General features: G+C 38.7%; 3 protein-coding genes across 5 annotated transcripts; 2 read left to right on the forward strand and 1 right to left on the reverse strand.

Annotated features, from left to right (window-relative positions):
• Positions 1–1372: 1372 nt before the first annotated feature.
• On the forward strand, positions 1373–4722 carry LOC126581882 (cytochrome b561 domain-containing protein At2g30890-like). 3 transcript variants are annotated; one of them, XM_050245809.1, is made up of 5 exons: positions 1373–1417; positions 1748–1889; positions 1971–2135; positions 2833–2981; positions 3893–4722. In XM_050245809.1, exons 1-5 carry the CDS (start codon positions 1395–1397, stop codon positions 4203–4205), a joined length of 792 nt encoding a protein of 263 aa, XP_050101766.1. In that variant the 5' UTR covers positions 1373–1394; the 3' UTR covers positions 4206–4722. The 3 variants fall into 3 exon arrangements, with proteins under 3 accessions (XP_050101766.1, XP_050101767.1, XP_050101768.1); XM_050245810.1 differs by having other exon boundaries at positions 1974–2135; XM_050245811.1 differs by lacking the exon at positions 1373–1417 and adding an exon at positions 1503–1568.
• LOC126581884 (uncharacterized) lies at positions 4703–6160 on the reverse strand. Its single transcript, XM_050245813.1, has 3 exons — positions 5880–6160; positions 5159–5233; positions 4703–5053 (listed from the first exon to the last, which is right to left on the reverse strand). Exons 1-3 carry the CDS (start codon positions 6058–6060, stop codon positions 4758–4760), a joined length of 552 nt encoding a protein of 183 aa, XP_050101770.1. The 5' UTR covers positions 6061–6160; the 3' UTR covers positions 4703–4757.
• A 2458-nt stretch (positions 6161–8618) lies between these two features.
• Positions 8619–18508, forward strand: LOC126583955 (GDSL esterase/lipase At4g10955-like). The gene is made up of 2 exons (XM_050248511.1): positions 8619–8965; positions 17313–18508. Exons 1-2 carry the CDS (start codon positions 8751–8753, stop codon positions 18331–18333), a joined length of 1236 nt encoding a protein of 411 aa, XP_050104468.1. The 5' UTR covers positions 8619–8750; the 3' UTR covers positions 18334–18508.
• The last annotated feature ends 1128 nt before the right edge of the window (positions 18509–19636 follow it).

Below are 19636 nucleotides of genomic sequence, written 5' to 3' on the forward strand. Positions count from 1 at the left end.
ATGTCAAGAACCACCTTGCATAAGCATTCTTACTGCAACTATCTTGTACTCTTACAAGTATTTTATGTGATTTTAACCCTCTTTGCGTAAGTACTAAAAATCCTATCAATGGTATGGTGAAACCTTTTTCCTTCTTAATTATCTCCTACAACAGGGATTCAATTTCTTGTGTACAAATAATCATATGATGTATCATATGAGGAGAAATAATTTTATCTGAAAGTTCATTAATTCATAAACAAAGTTATTCTTGACTTGATTAAGCCTAAGCTTCTTATAATTACATCCATTTTATTGCTATTACTAGTACATTTGACAACTAGGTGAGTTTCATATAATATACAAGTTTCTGCTATTGTCGAGCTATCATCATTTTCAATCAAAACTGTATTAGAGTTTTGATAAAGATCAAATAATGTGCATTATGTTCTACTTTAGTTCCCAACCCATAAAAACATAAAGCAAAGACGCTTTTCGAGTGCAATGGCCTTTTTCGTACTCTGCATGCGCTGTTACAAAGAGCTAATCTCGCCTAATCATTCTCTATTTTTATCAGGAGAACACAAACGTTTTTATGCTTTAAGATTAATATGGTTTAGAATATTAGATTGTTGATTGAGGTTACCAACTAAAAAACATCAAAATAAGATAAGGGTCTGTGTCAAACACGTATAAGTTACAAAATGGTAATCATGAATTTGAAGGAATCCAGAGGTGGCTGTATTTGAAAAGGGAGGACAACACACACAGAGCTTTTCTTATGCAATCAAAGATTAGATTTCCCACAACCAAAAAGTATATATGCATGACCTACGCTGTCTTGGTCCACCTGCCTCTTAAAATACCGAGAAATGATCCATACTATTCACTAATTACTTCACTTACCATCTGTTCTACATCATGGATAATTTAACAGCTTGGATTAGTCTGAGTTAAAATTAAAAGGATCAGTTACTAAATAAATCGATCTAGTAATTTACCAATGTGAGACGCAATACCAGGGGTGTCACGACCTCCCTCGCTTGATTGCCTAACATCCTCGTCAAGGTCCGCCCGCCCGCTATCAGATCTTTGATATTTTTTTGTTAAAATTCACACTAAAGCAAGCTCTAATGGAAATAAAGAAAACAATAAAAACAAGTTTACTGATGTTTTATTTATTTTTTATACAAAACAAAAATGAAAAACGGAAGATTTGAACTTGGGACTTCGAGTGCTAGGACAATCCTTTACTGTTAAGTGTGAAATGCTTTGTGTTTTTTCAATGGGTTGGTGCAACATGTTAGACTTGTGAGTTATGTACAGGCACACCATATATTGGTTAGTGGAGAGCAGAAAACCTGACATTTTTTTTGCTCGATGAAATTCCACACTCTTCCATCAACCCAAAAAGTATGTCAAAGTGGAACCCCACAAGGTTGAAACATCAATTCATATTTCAATTATCCTCCACTTTCTTTTCTTACTCTCATTCATTTAGACCATCAACGTCCATGCAATTCCCATCCTTATTACATTAAAGACATCCCACTTAGCATTCTTTTAAGCCAAAAGAAACAGACTGAATGGTTAATCTCACAAACTTTTAAGCATCTTTCTTGATCAGTTTGTTCTCTTACATTTTGACATATCTGTTGTTTTTGAAGTGGGGTATTTTGCATGTGCCTTATTGTCTGCAGCTGACATCCAAAGCGCTTTCCAAATATATAATATTAAGCTTAGGGTTTGTTTCTTCATTTTATCATAGAGAAAGCAAGATGAAGTTTCTGCAGAAACTGGGTTTCTTCTGCATTCGTTCAAGTCTTCTTCTTTTTCTTGTTTCGCCGCTCGTCAGCTCCTCTCAAGAACACATGAAGGGTGGAGGCAGTCACAAAGACAACATTCATAAGGTAATACTCCACTCCATCTAATTACTTTGTGAAGGAATTCAAATGCTCATAACTCAGAATTTTGGTGCATGACTTTTACAGCAGATGAGTCACAAATTATCGTTTGAAATCAGACTCCACGGGTTTCTTCTTTGGGCTTCGATGGGGTTCTTGATGCCTGTAGGAATACTTGCTATCAGAATGTCACAGAGAGAGGAATGTGGAAGAAGGCTCAGAATTCTTTTCTATGTTCATGGTTTTTCAGAGGCAAGTTCATCTATTTACTGTTACATTATCATTCTGCTCTCTAATAATCTAGATTAACATTGAATTAGACATTTCAATAGTTTTAGATTTCTTTCACTTAAAAACGATTAAAATTGCTTTGTTCATGAAACCTGACTCACCCGTCTTTCCTATTTTGCTTTGTGTTTTTGGTTAAAAAAAAAAGATTAAAATTGCAAGTGGAAGATTTCCGTGGTGAATAGGATATTTCTCTTCAATGAAGAGTTTCGCAGATTCAAACCCTACCTTCCATGTAATAATAATAAATAAATAAATAAAAAGACTACAGTGTTTATGAAAACTAAATTATTTAAGCTACATGCTTATTTATTAGGGTCAGATACCCCGCTCTTACTTATAAAGATGGTGAAAGGAAATTAAAACTAAAAAAATTATTATTTTTTTGTTTAAAGGAGATTATGATTAATGCTTAGAGAGCAAGACAGGAGTATCTTTATAATTTTCTGGGTAATTAGAAACTCAAAGCTTCTGATTTTTTTTTCATTTTAAATTACATGTGTGTGTGGAACATAATTATAGTGTTAGGTGCTGAATTTCCCTGATGTCAAATCCCATCATTCACACAACTAATTATATGTAGTGGCTTTTGATTCGATTCGATTAATTAGGACATGACTTGACTTTAATTAATTCTTGCTTGATTAGTTTTGTTCAACAGATGCTCTCTATCCTTCTTGCAACAGCAGCAGCAGTGATGTCCTTCAGAAACTTCAACAACTCCTTCAACAATAAACACCAAAGAGTTGGCTTAGGCCTATATGGCCTCATATGGTTGCAAGCCCTAATAGGGTTTATAAGGCCACAAAGGTAAATTATCAAATCCAAATGTCCTCACCAAAACAAAATAAAACGAATGTGCTTTATCTTTGGGGTGCTAGGAAAGTGTGGTTGTTTGAAAGCACTTCCAGTGTTGGAAGGCCCCCCCGGGGAACAGCGTATTGAATCCCCTACAGTGAATAGTAACTACCTTTAATAAACAGTAATTATCTTTTGCATCTCCATCCCTAAACTGAATAGCCATAGCAATATGCAATAAAATATTAGTATTTATTATTTTATAAAATAATAAAAAAAAATATTTGTAATTTCGGATAGGATTTTTAATCAGTCTCGTTGTACCACGTGTCATTAGATAAGAAATTACAACCCAAAGTATTTGAGAAAATACAAAATTGTGGTGTAAGTTGGAAGATAATGATAAGATATTTATAGAAAAATTAAATCTTTTTTTTTAATTTTTAGATTTTTTTAATTTTTAATTTTTTACATTTTTTATTAATTTTATAACGTGGCTGACGTCATGATGAAGTCAGCCTTGCATCAGCGCGCCTTAGGTGCTCGGGCCGTGGATTCCTGCCTCCCCTCTCCCACGGGCCCGCCCCTAGCCCAATTGCCCGCATGGGCTGGAGCAAGGAAGGTTGGCGATTTGGGTTTTTGAGCAGCCGGTCCCCTGGCAATGCACAACGCTGAACTTGCTTTGATAGAGCAAAAATACGCAAATGTGGGTTAGGCTAGTTGAACAGTCGGCCTGTTCCATTTACCAAAGCTTGACCCCCCACTTCATAGTTTAAAGTAGTTGAATATCGCCTTATCAAAACAACAAATCTAAAAGTACAGAAACTCCGCAACGAGTCTTCAGTAAGTGTGTGAGAGGAAACAAAAGGCGAAAAATAATTTAACTTACGAGTTAATTACAGTTTTTCTTTATTCCTATACAGGGGATCCAAGGGAAGAAGCGTATGGTTTTCTGTGCATTGGATTCTTGGAACTGCAGTGTCACTGCTTGGGATCCTCAACATATACACAGGACTACAAGCCTACCATGAGAGGACCTCAAAAGGCATAAAGCTTTGGACCATAATTTTCACTGCTCAAGTCTCTTTCATGACCTTCTTCTACCTATTCCAAGACAAATGGTGGTACATCCAAAAGCAAGGAGTGCTTCTGGGCCGTGAACCAGTAAGGCCCACTACAGATCAAGTCCTTTTGCCAATAGAAAAGCAAAAGCGAGCAGTCACTGATTCTTGCTGAGAAGTGTTCCCTCCTATTCTTAATACATAAAATATATATACATATATATATATATGTCTTCAACTTTTTCACAGAAAATGATTTCCACATTCCCTTTCTCTCCCCTATTCTTCTCCCGTTGGATTGAATAGATCGAAAGGAGAATCAAGGGACAAGCAAAGGGAGGAGTGTAGAAGGAGAAAATGGGATTTGCGGGAATCATTTTCCCTTCGTCTCTAGGAATAGTTGGTGTTTATAGCAGGTGAAACACTGGGTGTTGGGATGAGGAATTCTTCCAATAAGATGAACTAATGGTGTTTTTGCTGGTATATTTTGAAATTATTTGGTAACAGACACCATTAACTGAAGTTTGTAAGTAGGATTCTGTATAAGATTTGGAGATTCTGTGATTATAAACAGATTGTAGATTTTTACTAAGTCATTAAGGGAATGCGATTCCAAGAAGTCGGTGTATGTACCCCACTTTAAACAAAAAATGAAGCATTTGAAGCATTGCATCTTCAAATTTTATAGTTAACTGAATTTCTCTATACTGGTTCAGTAGTATATATGTCATGGGAAAAGCTGTACATAACCTGTCAATATGGCGATTCCTAATATTACAAGAGGTGGAACAAGCACAAATGCTCCAATGGTGGCAAAGAAAACTGAATCATTCCTCTTCGATACTTCGTTTAAGTAAGCCTGTCGTTTGATATTTCGCTTCTGAGAGACGGTTAGAGCCTTGGCACTCACCTTTTTAAAGTTTTTACCGAGTGGAATGACGAAATCCCCGTCTCTGTCCCCAACCAACTGCGCTAGCTGCTGACGGATTGTAAGTTTTCGGGAGTTGCCATCACTAACATAACCTGGCAATCAAATATGTAACTTATTAGCATTCTCATTCTTCAAATTTCTGAGCAACACATGATACGTTTTTGTGTCTGTTTCGGTATATGGACAGAATTGCATACTGGCGTCAACTGATGAGCTAGAAGAGGTAAGTTGCTCCAAAAGATCCAGCTGTGTGCGAGCAGATGACGATGATCCTATAAAGAAGAAGGCATATCAAAAGTGTTTCAAGCATTTTAGGGTTACAAAGTGAAGTCAATGTACTCTAAATTTCAGGTAATCAATGCCAAAAGAAAATCAACTGCTTTTCAAAGGGAACGAAATAAAAGATGCTGGCAACCAGAAGTTGAATACCAGATTACATAGCTATGAAATTCTCTCCATTATTATCAATTACGTTAAAACGGAGATCGAGGGTCATAATTAAACAGAAGAGTGCAAAAGGTCAAAAGGGTGTGCAGAAATCACTTCCCGTAAAAAAAAAACATGATATAAGAAGCCGCAAATAGAGTGTTAGTGGCATGCTAAATTCCTTAGGTGCTAGTTGAATCAAATTGTTATATAGCTGACAGTGTAAAACCTGTGATTAGATTGTTTATGTAGCAGAAAGTGAAAAGCTGTGATTAGATTGTTTAGAAGTGCTTATAGAGGAAGCCACTAACGACATCCTCCAGTGTTCTTGATACGCTCAAGGGCTGACTAAATTGATCAAACAGAGGACTTGTTACTTCAAACAAAGTGACTTATCCTGTAAAGTTTAGTGTTTTAAATAATGAAGAAGCATACTTTTCGAACCCAGATCACATAAGAACTGAATCGATAATACGCTAACAAAAAGCATACCGGAGAAAGAAGCGGGAGGGTCTTCCTCTTTAACCCAACTCTCAGTTCCGTCTGACGAATGAGCTGCATATGTTCTAAAAGGATACAACTTGAGGTGGGGTTTGTGCTTTGGGTTTAGAAATGGAGGAGGAGGACTAAAAGAAGAAGAAAATGAAGAAGCAGCAGTTAAATTCAGGGCCATAATTCTCTGAGATTTGGTTGTGTGAGTTTACAAGGTTCTTCATTGGCCATGTAGGCCTTTGAGGCTAATACTTCAGTTGCGCCTCCTGTCGCATTACACCCACACCTCAATTTATTATTTATATGGACTAAAATAAATGCGGGAAATTGCTCCTCCACATGTTGACACATAAACCACTTGAACGTGTCTTTTGTCCATGTGGAAAATTAAACAAATATTTGTGAAGCAAAATAACTATTATTTCTCTACCGATGATATTTCTCTTTACTTGTGACTGAGAGGTTTTAGGTTTGAATCTCGTGGATGACGAATTCGATACTAAATTAGGTAGCCCCATTGTGTAGCTTAACCAAACTTGTCCCTCCTCTTGGTGTAAAATATATCTTTGTACTTAAAAAAAACTATTATTTCTCACCCACATTTAGTAGCCTAATTGAATCAAACTAATCTATCTAGTGATTAGGATCAGTCTTAATCTATCTAGTGATTAATTTTTGGTTCGGTTTGGTAAGTCGGTTTTCATTTTCTTCAAATCGAGAACCAAATTGGAAGGTTGGTTTGATCTGAGTTTTGACTTATTTAGTCAACTCATTATTTCTTTTTGGAGCTTTTAGATCTAGGTCCAAAAACATAGATGGTTTTTAGGAGTGAGTCTAGTTATCTAATTACATGTTTTTATTTCTTTTATACTCATTTTATATTTTTTTTAAATATTAAAAATCAATTAAAATCTTCTAATATTATGCATTTTTCAACTCCAAAAAATCTAAGTAATATCTTACAACAACAAAAACTAATATACTAACATAAATTATCTACAAAACATTCTACCTTAACTCAAGTAACAAATATATGAATATATATTATACATGTAAGCGAGATATGAAACCTAACTAAAAGGTAAGAAAAAACATAATATACCTACAAGCAAGACACATTAATTTGTGGCACGTTGATTATAAAAAAGAATATGTCACATAGATACATAAAAATAATTAACCTGTGATATAGGTTGATTATAAAAATTAAAAATAAAATCTATAAATGTGGTTTAAAGCAGGAGGAAGAACAAGAAATAACAAAAAATAAAAATAAAAATAAATAATCAAAGAGATAATTATGAAGAAATTTGATTTTTATAATAAATCTGATCATAGAATAGATAATTATTGATAATAAAATAATTAAATTTAAGGAATTGGACTTATTTTAATAAATTAGACTATTCTTACTATTGGTTGAAAAAATTGGACTTATATCAAGTTTTCCCTTTCTTTTTTCGGTTTTCTCTCTCTAGTTCGGTCTGATTTTTCGATTATTTATTTTATAACGTGGTGCTAATCTATACATAACAAGTCACAATGAATTATAACCAAGTATCAAACTCAATACAAATTATACATTTCACTCGCATCTGTATGTATAGTGGAGCCAACATGGGGTCACTTGTTCTTGACCCCAACAACTTCGAAAACCGCATGTATATTTGTTTGTGTATTATATTTGACATCTATAAACAATTAAGGCAAATTAAATTACAATCTCCTCCTCCTACTTCTTCTATTTTCTTCTAGGCTAAATTGAATTACCGGTCCCCGTGTAGATAGAGTAATCAGAAGATAGCCCCCGTGATGAAAAAATCTGATTTAAACCCTCGTGGTAAATCCGAATTTTTTCACCACGAGGGCTAACTTCCAATTACTCTATTGTGCGATTATGTGCTTGATGAAATACTTTAGTTGAAAAGCCTGACAGTTTTGAACATTACTCCATATCTAGTATCCACCATAGACAAGCCTTTACAAATAATAATAGTTGTCAACATATGTTGGCATAAACTTTTGACATATATTGACAGGAATTGACAAGTGCATACAAGGTGCTCGACGAAATGGTCCAATGAAATTTTTTTTACTGATATTATGACCCCATTATTTGAAAATCCTAACTACGCCACTTTGTGTATGAATCAGAATCTAGAACATTCTCCAACCTAATTGAGATGGGTTGGTTTGATTTGGCTGTTTTTATTCCAACATATGTTGTTGGCTTGGCTCCCAAATATTTTTAACTTCTAGATTAAGTAAGCCACTATGGACCCCACAATCTAACAAAGGATCACCATTGAGGAAGGATCCTGAGGATATCCTAAATTCACAATATTCAATTTGATTTTCTTTAACCGGGGACACAACATAATCCAGCGTACAATCAAACGCTAAAACTCCAGGAAGGACAGTCAAATGACCAAAACATCCTTCGGCCTTATTGCAATCTAAAAAATGCATTTTATGCTTTTGATTTTAAATCAAGCCAACTATTTTATATTCTTTCTATAAAATTTAAAAAAAATAAACATTATTTTCATGATATATGTTGCATTTTTGAATTTTTCACTATACGAGAATTGAACATTTATGTTTTTAAATAAGGATATTTTTTTTCTTGAAATCGAGCAGGGGTGATATGGTCATTTGATATTGAACCCACGGAGATAGCCAGTAATATGACCGTTGGAGGCCTACAAAATCCAGGCGTTTCGAATCATTAAATTAAAATTAAAAGGGAAGCCGATAATCCTATTTCCCATTAACTTCTTCGAATCAGATACCAACTCAAAGACTTCACCTTCCTTTTTCCGTACCCCCACTCCATCTCTCTCTCTCTCTTTCTCTTTCTCTCCCCTCATCATGCAAAGAAACCCAGAACAAAGAGAGGAAGAAGAAGCAGCAGAAAGAGGCGGTGCTGTTTCTGGTGGCGGTGCATTAATGACTGAGCACGGCGGCGGAGAGGAGATATCTAAGGAAGTTGTGGCAGCAGAGGCTGCTCATCCATACGCTTTCCATGTATCCGGACCTCGCAATTTGACCTCTCCGAATTGGAGAGACCTTCTAAACTCGAGTTGGTAAGTACTCATTTCAGATTTTCATAAATTCTGGAACTTTACAGATTTGAAATATGTTGGATTGTTGCTAAATTGTTTTAGCAGAATGGGTTTCAGTTTTGGATTTTTTTTACAAAATTTGGAAATTTAGAAACTTGCCCATGAAATTTTGGAGATGAATGATTAATTTTGAATTTTATTTATTTTTGTGGAACATAAAAGGAAACTCCCTTTGGAACAGAGAAGATAACAGAGTTTTTGCCTGTCTATGTTTTGTGCTTTTGTTAATTGGTTGATTAATTAGGGAAATGCATTGTTGGATCTCAAATCAGATCATTTCAACCAGGATTGGCGATAAATTTGGTACATAATTGTAGATTTGACCCTGTTTGGACCCATTTTTACAATATCGGCCCGAGCAATCAAGGCCGTCGGATGAGCAGGGTTTTAGGCCGTTGAACGACAAAGTGGTTGAAATAAATTATGATTGAGATAATGTTGGGATTTTAATCATAATTTATTAAACCTAGTTTTTATCTAAAACCCCAATTTATTCGTAGGATGGTGGGGCATTAGAATCCTAATGCATTACTGATTATTGGCGAATGGTTATGGATTGGTATGGATTTTTGCGCATGCATAAAGATAAGGATGCCAATTTGGATTTAATCAGCCGCATGATTGGCGTTGGTCAGCCATACATGCATATTATTGGCATATTTCAAGGCGGGAAGCTTATTGGCATAAAGGGATATGATCCTTGGCTAAAGGATATAAGACGAATGTACAACCAGATGCAATTCCACAAGACAGAGTCCAATTAGGACTCTCCAAGAGTATCAAGCGGACGGGTGTAACTTTCACTATAAGTAGGGAGGGTTGCGCACCATTCAAAGCCCCACAAAAATCAATACAAAATTGCCCTGCGCAAACTCTCACAACTTGAGATCTTTTTCTTTTCCTTTTTCGCTGACACATCTTCCGTTGGCATCAACAGCACTGTGGAAGCAACCGGTGATATCTTAAGTCGGCATAGATAGCTCTGTCACTGTAGAGTCGGTCGGTCTCGCAGTATCTTCCGTTGGCATCAACAGCACTGCGGCGAGAACGGTCGACTGCCTATCCAAGTCTCGGTCGAGAAGGGTTTTCGAATCCTTGTTGGTCGAGGTCATCTCATTAGCCTTCTCGGCGAGGTGAGGTGTTACAGTTATTACATTCGGCACATTGTAAGCCGAATTCGGTTCGTGAACTTTGTAAGAAATAGCAGCCTTGTCTTCAGGCTCGAGAACCCAAGAGGCCGAGACGCGTTCCTTTCTCGGCCGCAATCGCAAGACGCAGAAGTCAGTAGCGCGACCCAACGCAGCATCATCAAATTTACTCCTCGGCCGAGCCTCGGCCGACGAGTTGGCACGCCCCGCAATCACCGAAGGACGTAGTTAGCTTAGAATATATTCGGCCTGCGCGCCACGTAGGCTTTGTAATTTCTAGGGTCAACATTTTGGCACGCCCAGTGGGACCCAGTACTATACTACGAAGTTCATATGATATATCAAGATTCTAATCTGGCTCAACGTAGCCGATTGTACGAGCTCCTGGAGGAATTGAAAAAACATAATGAGGAATGTAAAAAATCTTTGGAAGCAGAAAAAGTTCTTCGTGGCCATAGAGAGATGCAAAAGTCATTCGCTTGCATGTTGAAAATAAAAGCTCCTGTTATCCTACAAGGGCAATGGGTAAATGAAGACAGGGCTCGATTTAATGTCTGGCTAGATGAAGAAAATTTTCCTTACGTTTCCGACTACAGATCAATTCCATTTGAAAAATGGTTAGGCCCAAAGGCCGGGGGGCAATTTTTCGCTTCGGCCGTAATCAGACATCGGTCTAAGAAAATTGTTAATTTGGCCGAAGAACAAAAGCCACCTATTTTTTCGGTCGAGACCGAAAGTGTGGTAGGCCTAGAAGAAAAAATTCAAGTTCTTGAGCTAGATACAAAAATTGACTTGGAAAATGATTCGTCAGAGGAATGCTCCAATGACGAACGAGGCCAAGATATTGGCCTAGCCCAAGAAAATACGCCAATTGATATGATTATTGGCAATAAAGCCGATATGGAGAAATCCTGTTCGGCTAAGTGGTTTGAATTAAAAGCCGAAATTATGCCTGGGGGGCATAATAATTGTTCAATACATTCGGCGGCCGAGAATGAAAAATATTTCTCCAAGTCAAAAATATTTGGAGGAAATTCTTTATTCGGCCTAGAGCGAAATCAATTTGAAGATTTTACAAGATCTCGACTTGAAATAAAGCATCGTTGGCCTCCTCCTGACTATGGTTCGGCCACTTTTCTTTTCGTTTGTTAAATATATATATTATTTTCTTAAACATACGGCTATGCAAGCCGATGCGTAAGAAAATAAGGGGGGGCAACAAATATATATATATTTATATATTATTTCAAGCCAACATCATTATGGCCTGATGCCGTGTGTGTATGGGTGTTTATATATATATATATTAGCTTTTGGTCGAATGTGTCTATATAGGCCTGATGCCGTGTGTGTGTATGGGTGTTTATATATATATGGGTGTTTATATATATATATATTAGCTTTTGGTCGAATGTGTCTATATAGGCCTGATGCCGTGTGTGTGTATGGGTGTTTATATATATATTTGCTTTTGGCCGAAAAAAAAAAAAAAAAAAAAAAAATCATTCGGCCGGCTCAAAGTGAGTGCATGGCAGCCTTATGCATTCACTCACACAACAATCTCGGCATAGATACAAATTGGAGTCTCGGCCAAATCATCAACCTCGGCCCAATTTGTTATGGTTCTCACCAAGCTCGGCAGGTCCATCAAATTTTTGCCGAGTCATGTATTGAAAAGGTTTTGCTGTTCGACGATGATCTCCGCTGGTAAATGAGTTGGTTTCGTATTACCGACGCATGGGCCGAGCTACCCAGTATATGTTGTTGAGCTTGGCCTCAGTACGACGAGTTCGGTTGTGTCCAAAGGTTTTTTTTACGACCGAACGAAGTAAAGTGGTTTTATTTGTTTTCCCCGGAATTCAGCGACCAATCTTTATTCGATGGTGGGTGCTAGACGGTGGCTCTCGGTGATGACTCGGCAGGTATTGATTTGGCCGAGAGGAGTTTATGAATAGAGTGGATTTCATCCTTCGATGATATACGGCTGGGTCGAATTATATATATATATATATATATATATATATATATATATATATATATATATATATATAGGCAGGCCGAATTCATAGGGACCATTTCTTATCGACCTCGACCTCAATTCTTCTCGGCCTCGGCCCACTTTACCCTCGACCCCAGTTTTGTTGCTATCTCACAGATGGTGGCTGAAAACAAATGGGGATGGTAGTTCATTTGGCATTGTGTTGACTGAGGGGACCATAAGGCTACCAAGATTATTACTTCTTTGATCATATTCAAGACGTGTCATGCTATGGAGTGGACTCCTCGACCGTACATTTCTTCGACTGAGCTAATTTCCTTAACCATTCGGCCTACGGGCTGAAGCTCAAGGAAACTGGGGGGCAATGTTTGGACCCATTTTTACAATATCGGCCCGAGCAATCAAGGCCGTCGGATGAGCAGGGTTTTAGGCCGTTGAACGACAAAGTGGTTGAAATAAATTATGATTGAGATAATGTTGGGATTTTAATCATAATTTATTAAACCTAGTTTTTATCTAAAACCCCAATTTATTCGTAGGATGGTGGGGCATTAGAATCCTAATGCATTACTGATTATTGGCGAATGGTTATGGATTGGTATGGATTTTTGCGCATGCATAAAGATAAGGATGCCAATTTGGATTTAATCAGCCGCATGATTGGCGTTGGTCAGCCATACATGCATATTATTGGCATATTTCAAGGCGGGAAGCTTATTGGCATAAAGGGATATGATCCTTGGCTAAAGGATATAAGACGAATGTACAACCAGATGCAATTCCACAAGACAGAGTCCAATTAGGACTCTCCAAGAGTATCAAGCGGACGGGTGTAACTTTCACTATAAGTAGGGAGGGTTGCGCACCATTCAAAGCCCCACAAAAATCAATACAAAATTGCCCTGCGCAAACTCTCACAACTTGAGATCTTTTTCTTTTCCTTTTTCGCTGACACATCTTCCGTTGGCATCAACAGCACTGTGGAAGCAACCGGTGATATCTTAAGTCGGCATAGATAGCTCTGTCACTGTAGAGTCGGTCGGTCTCGCAGTATCTTCCGTTGGCATCAACAGCACTGCGGCGAGAACGGTCGACTGCCTATCCAAGTCTCGGTCGAGAAGGGTTTTCGAATCCTTGTTGGTCGAGGTCATCTCATTAGCCTTCTCGGCGAGGTGAGGTGTTACAGTTATTACATTCGGCACATTGTAAGCCGAATTCGGTTCGTGAACTTTGTAAGAAATAGCAGCCTTGTCTTCAGGCTCGAGAACCCAAGAGGCCGAGACGCGTTCCTTTCTCGGCCGCAATCGCAAGACGCAGAAGTCAGTAGCGCGACCCAACGCAGCATCATCAAATTTACTCCTCGGCCGAGCCTCGGCCGACGAGTTGGCACGCCCCGCAATCACCGAAGGACGTAGTTAGCTTAGAATATATTCGGCCTGCGCGCCACGTAGGCTTTGTAATTTCTAGGGTCAACATTTTGGCACGCCCAGTGGGACCCAGTACTATACTACGAAGTTCATATGATATATCAAGATTCTAATCTGGCTCAACGTAGCCGATTGTACGAGCTCCTGGAGGAATTGAAAAAACATAATGAGGAATGTAAAAAATCTTTGGAAGCAGAAAAAGTTCTTCGTGGCCATAGAGAGATGCAAAAGTCATTCGCTTGCATGTTGAAAATAAAAGCTCCTGTTATCCTACAAGGGCAATGGGTAAATGAAGACAGGGCTCGATTTAATGTCTGGCTAGATGAAGAAAATTTTCCTTACGTTTCCGACTACAGATCAATTCCATTTGAAAAATGGTTAGGCCCAAAGGCCGGGGGGCAATTTTTCGCTTCGGCCGTAATCAGACATCGGTCTAAGAAAATTGTTAATTTGGCCGAAGAACAAAAGCCACCTATTTTTTCGGTCGAGACCGAAAGTGTGGTAGGCCTAGAAGAAAAAATTCAAGTTCTTGAGCTAGATACAAAAATTGACTTGGAAAATGATTCGTCAGAGGAATGCTCCAATGACGAACGAGGCCAAGATATTGGCCTAGCCCAAGAAAATACGCCAATTGATATGATTATTGGCAATAAAGCCGATATGGAGAAATCCTGTTCGGCTAAGTGGTTTGAATTAAAAGCCGAAATTATGCCTGGGGGGCATAATAATTGTTCAATACATTCGGCGGCCGAGAATGAAAAATATTTCTCCAAGTCAAAAATATTTGGAGGAAATTCTTTATTCGGCCTAGAGCGAAATCAATTTGAAGATTTTACAAGATCTCGACTTGGAATAAAGCATCGTTGGCCTCCTCCTGACTATGGTTCGGCCACTTTTCTTTTCGTTTGTTAAATATATATATTATTTTCTTAAACATACGGCTATGCAAGCCGATGCGTAAGAAAATAAGGGGGGGCAACAAATATATATATATTTATATATTATTTCAAGCCAACATCATTATGGCCTGATGCCGTGTGTGTATGGGTGTTTATATATATATATATTAGCTTTTGGTCGAATGTGTCTATATAGGCCTGATGCCGTGTGTGTGTATGGGTGTTTATATATATATGGGTGTTTATATATATATATATTAGCTTTTGGTCGAATGTGTCTATATAGGCCTGATGCCGTGTGTGTGTATGGGTGTTTATATATATATTTGCTTTTGGCCGAAAAAAAAAAAAAAAAAAAAAAAATCATTCGGCCGGCTCAAAGTGAGTGCATGGCAGCCTTATGCATTCACTCACACAACAATCTCGGCATAGATACAAATTGGAGTCTCGGCCAAATCATCAACCTCGGCCCAATTTGTTATGGTTCTCACCAAGCTCGGCAGGTCCATCAAATTTTTGCCGAGTCATGTATTGAAAAGGTTTTGCTGTTCGACGATGATCTCCGCTGGTAAATGAGTTGGTTTCGTATTACCGACGCATGGGCCGAGCTACCCAGTATATGTTGTTGAGCTTGGCCTCAGTACGACGAGTTCGGTTGTGTCCAAAGGTTTTTTTTACGACCGAACGAAGTAAAGTGGTTTTATTTGTTTTCCCCGGAATTCAGCGACCAATCTTTATTCGATGGTGGGTGCTAGACGGTGGCTCTCGGTGATGACTCGGCAGGTATTGATTTGGCCGAGAGGAGTTTATGAATAGAGTGGATTTCATCCTTCGATGATATACGGCTGGGTCGAATTATATATATATATATATATATATATATATATATATAGGCAGGCCGAATTCATAGGGACCATTTCTTATCGACCTCGACCTCAATTCTTCTCGGCCTCGGCCCACTTTACCCTCGACCCCAGTTTTGTTGCTATCTCACAGATGGTGGCTGAAAACAAATGGGGATGGTAGTTCATTTGGCATTGTGTTGACTGAGGGGACCATAAGGCTACCAAGATTATTACTTCTTTGATCATATTCAAGACGTGTCATGCTATGGAGTGGACTCCTCGACCGTACATTTCTTCGACTGAGCTAATTTCCTTAACCATTCGGCCTACGGGCTGAAGCTCAAGGAAACTGGGGGGCAATGTTTGGACCCATTTTTACAATATCGGCCCGAGCAATCAAGGCCGTCGGATGAGCAGGGTTTTAGGCCGTTGAACGACAAAGTGGTTGAAATAAATTATGATTGAGATAATGTTGGGATTTTAATCATAATTTATTAAACCTAGTTTTTATCTAAAACCCCAATTTATTCGTAGGATGGTGGGGCATTAGAATCCTAATGCATTACTGATTATTGGCGAATGGTTATGGATTGGTATGGATTTTTGCGCATGCATAAAGATAAGGATGCCAATTTGGATTTAATCAGCCGCATGATTGGCGTTGGTCAGCCATACATGCATATTATTGGCATATTTCAAGGCGGGAAGCTTATTGGCATAAAGGGATATGATCCTTGGCTAAAGGATATAAGACGAATGTACAACCAGATGCAATTCCACAAGACAGAGTCCAATTAGGACTCTCCAAGAGTATCAAGCGGACGGGTGTAACTTTCACTATAAGTAGGGAGGGTTGCGCACCATTCAAAGCCCCACAAAAATCAATACAAAATTGCCCTGCGCAAACTCTCACAACTTGAGATCTTTTTCTTTTCCTTTTTCGCTGACACATCTTCCGTTGGCATCAACAGCACTGTGGAAGCAACCGGTGATATCTTAAGTCGGCATAGATAGCTCTGTCACTGTAGAGTCGGTCGGTCTCGCAGTATCTTCCGTTGGCATCAACAGCACTGCGGCGAGAACGGTCGACTGCCTATCCAAGTCTCGGTCGAGAAGGGTTTTCGAATCCTTGTTGGTCGAGGTCATCTCATTAGCCTTCTCGGCGAGGTGAGGTGTTACAGTTATTACATTCGGCACATTGTAAGCCGAATTCGGTTCGTGAACTTTGTAAGAAATAGCAGCCTTGTCTTCAGGCTCGAGAACCCAAGAGGCCGAGACGCGTTCCTTTCTCGGCCGCAATCGCAAGACGCAGAAGTCAGTAGCGCGACCCAACGCAGCATCATCAAATTTACTCCTCGGCCGAGCCTCGGCCGACGAGTTGGCACGCCCCGCAATCACCGAAGGACGTAGTTAGCTTAGAATATATTCGGCCTGCGCGCCACGTAGGCTTTGTAATTTCTAGGGTCAACAGACCCATCACCACCTGATTCACCCAATGTGCATTTGTGATTGTATCAAATGTTGCTGCATTTTAGTGGGACTTTCTTATATTTTGGGATCCTATATTTCTGGGGTTTTGGGAGTTTTATCTCATTTGATTCTACTAATCCATGTTTACATTGATAAATTATGGACTTTCCGGTTCGATTGTGTTTGTTGGTTGCTTTGGCAACATATATCAAGAGCATAAATTACATGATTACAAATAAAGATAGAATGTTTCTGACATTGTTGATTCCGTGATCTGAATTTAAAATCGCTTAATCAAATGCTATCTTTGGTTCAAATGTAGGCGCAATTGGTTCGGGGTTGTACTTATACTAAACCTTTGAGATTAGATCATGTTGAATATTTCTATTTTAGCTAGTATATATGTTGCCTCACTCATATGGCTATGCAGTAATTAATTCTTATGAAGCTGTAGTTTAGGGGACGGAGAAACATGTAGGGTTTCAATTTTGTTAAATGACTCGTATTTCTGTTCATACAGGAAGGACGGGAATTATAAACGAACTGTAATCGCGTGCTTCATACAATCAATATATTTGCTTGAACTCGACAGACAAGAGAATAGAGATGAAGCACATGCTCTAGCTCCCAAATGGTGGATACCCTTTAAGTATAAATTGTCGCAAACCTTAATCGATGAAAGAGATGGATCCATATTTGGGGCAATACTGGAATGGGATCGATCTGCAGCACTTGCTGACTTTGTACTTATCAGACCAAGCGGAGCGCCAAAGGTGGTTCTAGCACTTCGAGGAACATTACTCAAAGGTCCAACTATGAGAAGGGATATTGAAGACGACCTTCGTTTTCTTGCTTGGGAGAGCTTGAAGGGTTCTGTGAGGTTCAAAACAGCTATGGAAGCTTTGAAATCAGTTGCTGAACGGTATGGAAGCAGTAATGTGTGTATTGCAGGACACTCATTGGGGGCCGGATTTGCTCTCCAAGTAGGAAAAGCATTAGCCAAAGAAGGGATGTATGTGGAGACTCATCTGTTCAACCCGCCTTCCGTATCGCTAGCAATGAGCTTCAGAAATATTGGAGAGAAAGCAGGGTTTGCTTGGAAGAGGTTTAAGTCAATGCTCCCTTTGGGCAGTGCAACTAAGGTCAGCAGTGAAGAGGGGGATAATGCTCCTGGTTCTGCATTGAAGAATTGGATACCAAATTTTTCGGGTTTGAAGAATCCTGGCGTAGGCTTGGGAAAATGGGTTCCTCATTTATACGTAAATAATAGTGACTATATCTGCTGCTCTTACACCGAACATGATGGAATAGAAGGAGCCAATGCCGACAAAGAGAATGTGCGTCCAACCAACGGGCAAGTAGCAGCGAAGCTGTTTGTGATGTCCAAAGGAAACCAGAAGTTTCTGGAGGCTCACGGGTTAGAGCAATGGTGGTCGGATGACTTGGAACTTCAACTGGCTATGCATAACAGTAAGCTTATTAGCAGACAACTGAAATCCTTGTATACCCTTCCAGCTCCACAACAAACACAAGCTAGATGACAAAGGCTTCTTGTTTTCTTCGTTTGTTAAATAACTCGTTTTCGATCGGTGTCTATCATACTGTCATGTTTTTATTTGCTCGTGTTGGTAAGCTACACTGTTTTCTAATTGTAATTTCGATTTTTTCAACTGCTCTAAATTGGCCCAACATATATGATCTAATCAGTTTGATAAATTCTGAGCACAATTGTGTGTGTGCGTGTGTTATTTCGGAATTTTCAAAGTGCTTGCTTCACCAGATTTATTATGTTCTTCAGGAGTAAGCTTCAGCAATGTTTTCCATACAAGGTATTTTGAAAAGTGCTTTCTGCAATGAACTTCTTTGGTCCTTGATTAGAGTGATCTTTAGAATTGTTATATCATCAGTTTCTTGAGCATCACGGTGAAGATGAGCAAGGGCAGAAGCACCCTTAGCTAGAGTGGTTTCCTGCCCAATGCAAGTTTTTGGACATAGACTTTGGTGCTAAAGCCAACAACTGCATCAGACGGAAAAGAAGGGGTGTGCTCTCCACAATCCCCTTTTTACTTCTCCCGCTTAATTTCTATCCTTTGATTTTTTTCAATTCATCTGATTCGAAGGCCGAAAATTAAAAGGGTGTGAAAGAAGTAAAAAGGGGTGCGTGGGCGGAAAAGAAATATTATAGCTCTCGGTTGAGTAACCATGTCCGAGACATTAGCTCGAATCATAAAATTTCATTGCAGAAGTACACTATAAAATCAGTTAAAAGCTTCCCTCTGATCTTACATGCTTCCATGCATAACACACATGATTCTACTGATTTGTGTATCACCAGCGTCAAATAAGCTTTGAATTAAATTGGATTGTGTTTGGTGGCCGATGACGGCGACAGTAACAGGGACGGAGGGAGAGAGAGGGAGAGGATGAGAAGCCAGTGAGGAATGGCCCGATGGCTGCGAAGCGGTGGTGTCGGCGCTGGCCATCACCGGCAGGTGATACCTCTTAGTCGATGGAAATCTCTCGATCGGCGATCGGTGGTTTTCTCTCTTTCTTCGACTGGTGGACCGAACGCGACTATCTCGACTCGCGAAGAAGAGATCGGGACTATGAAAAAGAAAAAAATTAAAAACTCATTTTTTGTGTTTTCAGGACTTAGACATGTTTTTTTTTTTTTTTTTTTTTTTTTTTTTTTTTTTTTTTGAGTTATTCTCAAGTCCAGTTTTAAAAAATGATGTACCAAACAAGAATTTAAAATTTGTGACTCAAAAGCGATTTTTGAGTTAAAAAAAACTTGTACTCAAATGAAGTATAAATGCGCCCTAAGCTTTGCGTTATTTTTTATTT

The sequence above is a fragment of the Malus sylvestris genome, chromosome 9 (genome assembly GCF_916048215.2).
Source record: "Malus sylvestris chromosome 9, drMalSylv7.2, whole genome shotgun sequence".
Classification (NCBI taxonomy): domain Eukaryota; kingdom Viridiplantae; phylum Streptophyta; class Magnoliopsida; order Rosales; family Rosaceae; genus Malus; species Malus sylvestris.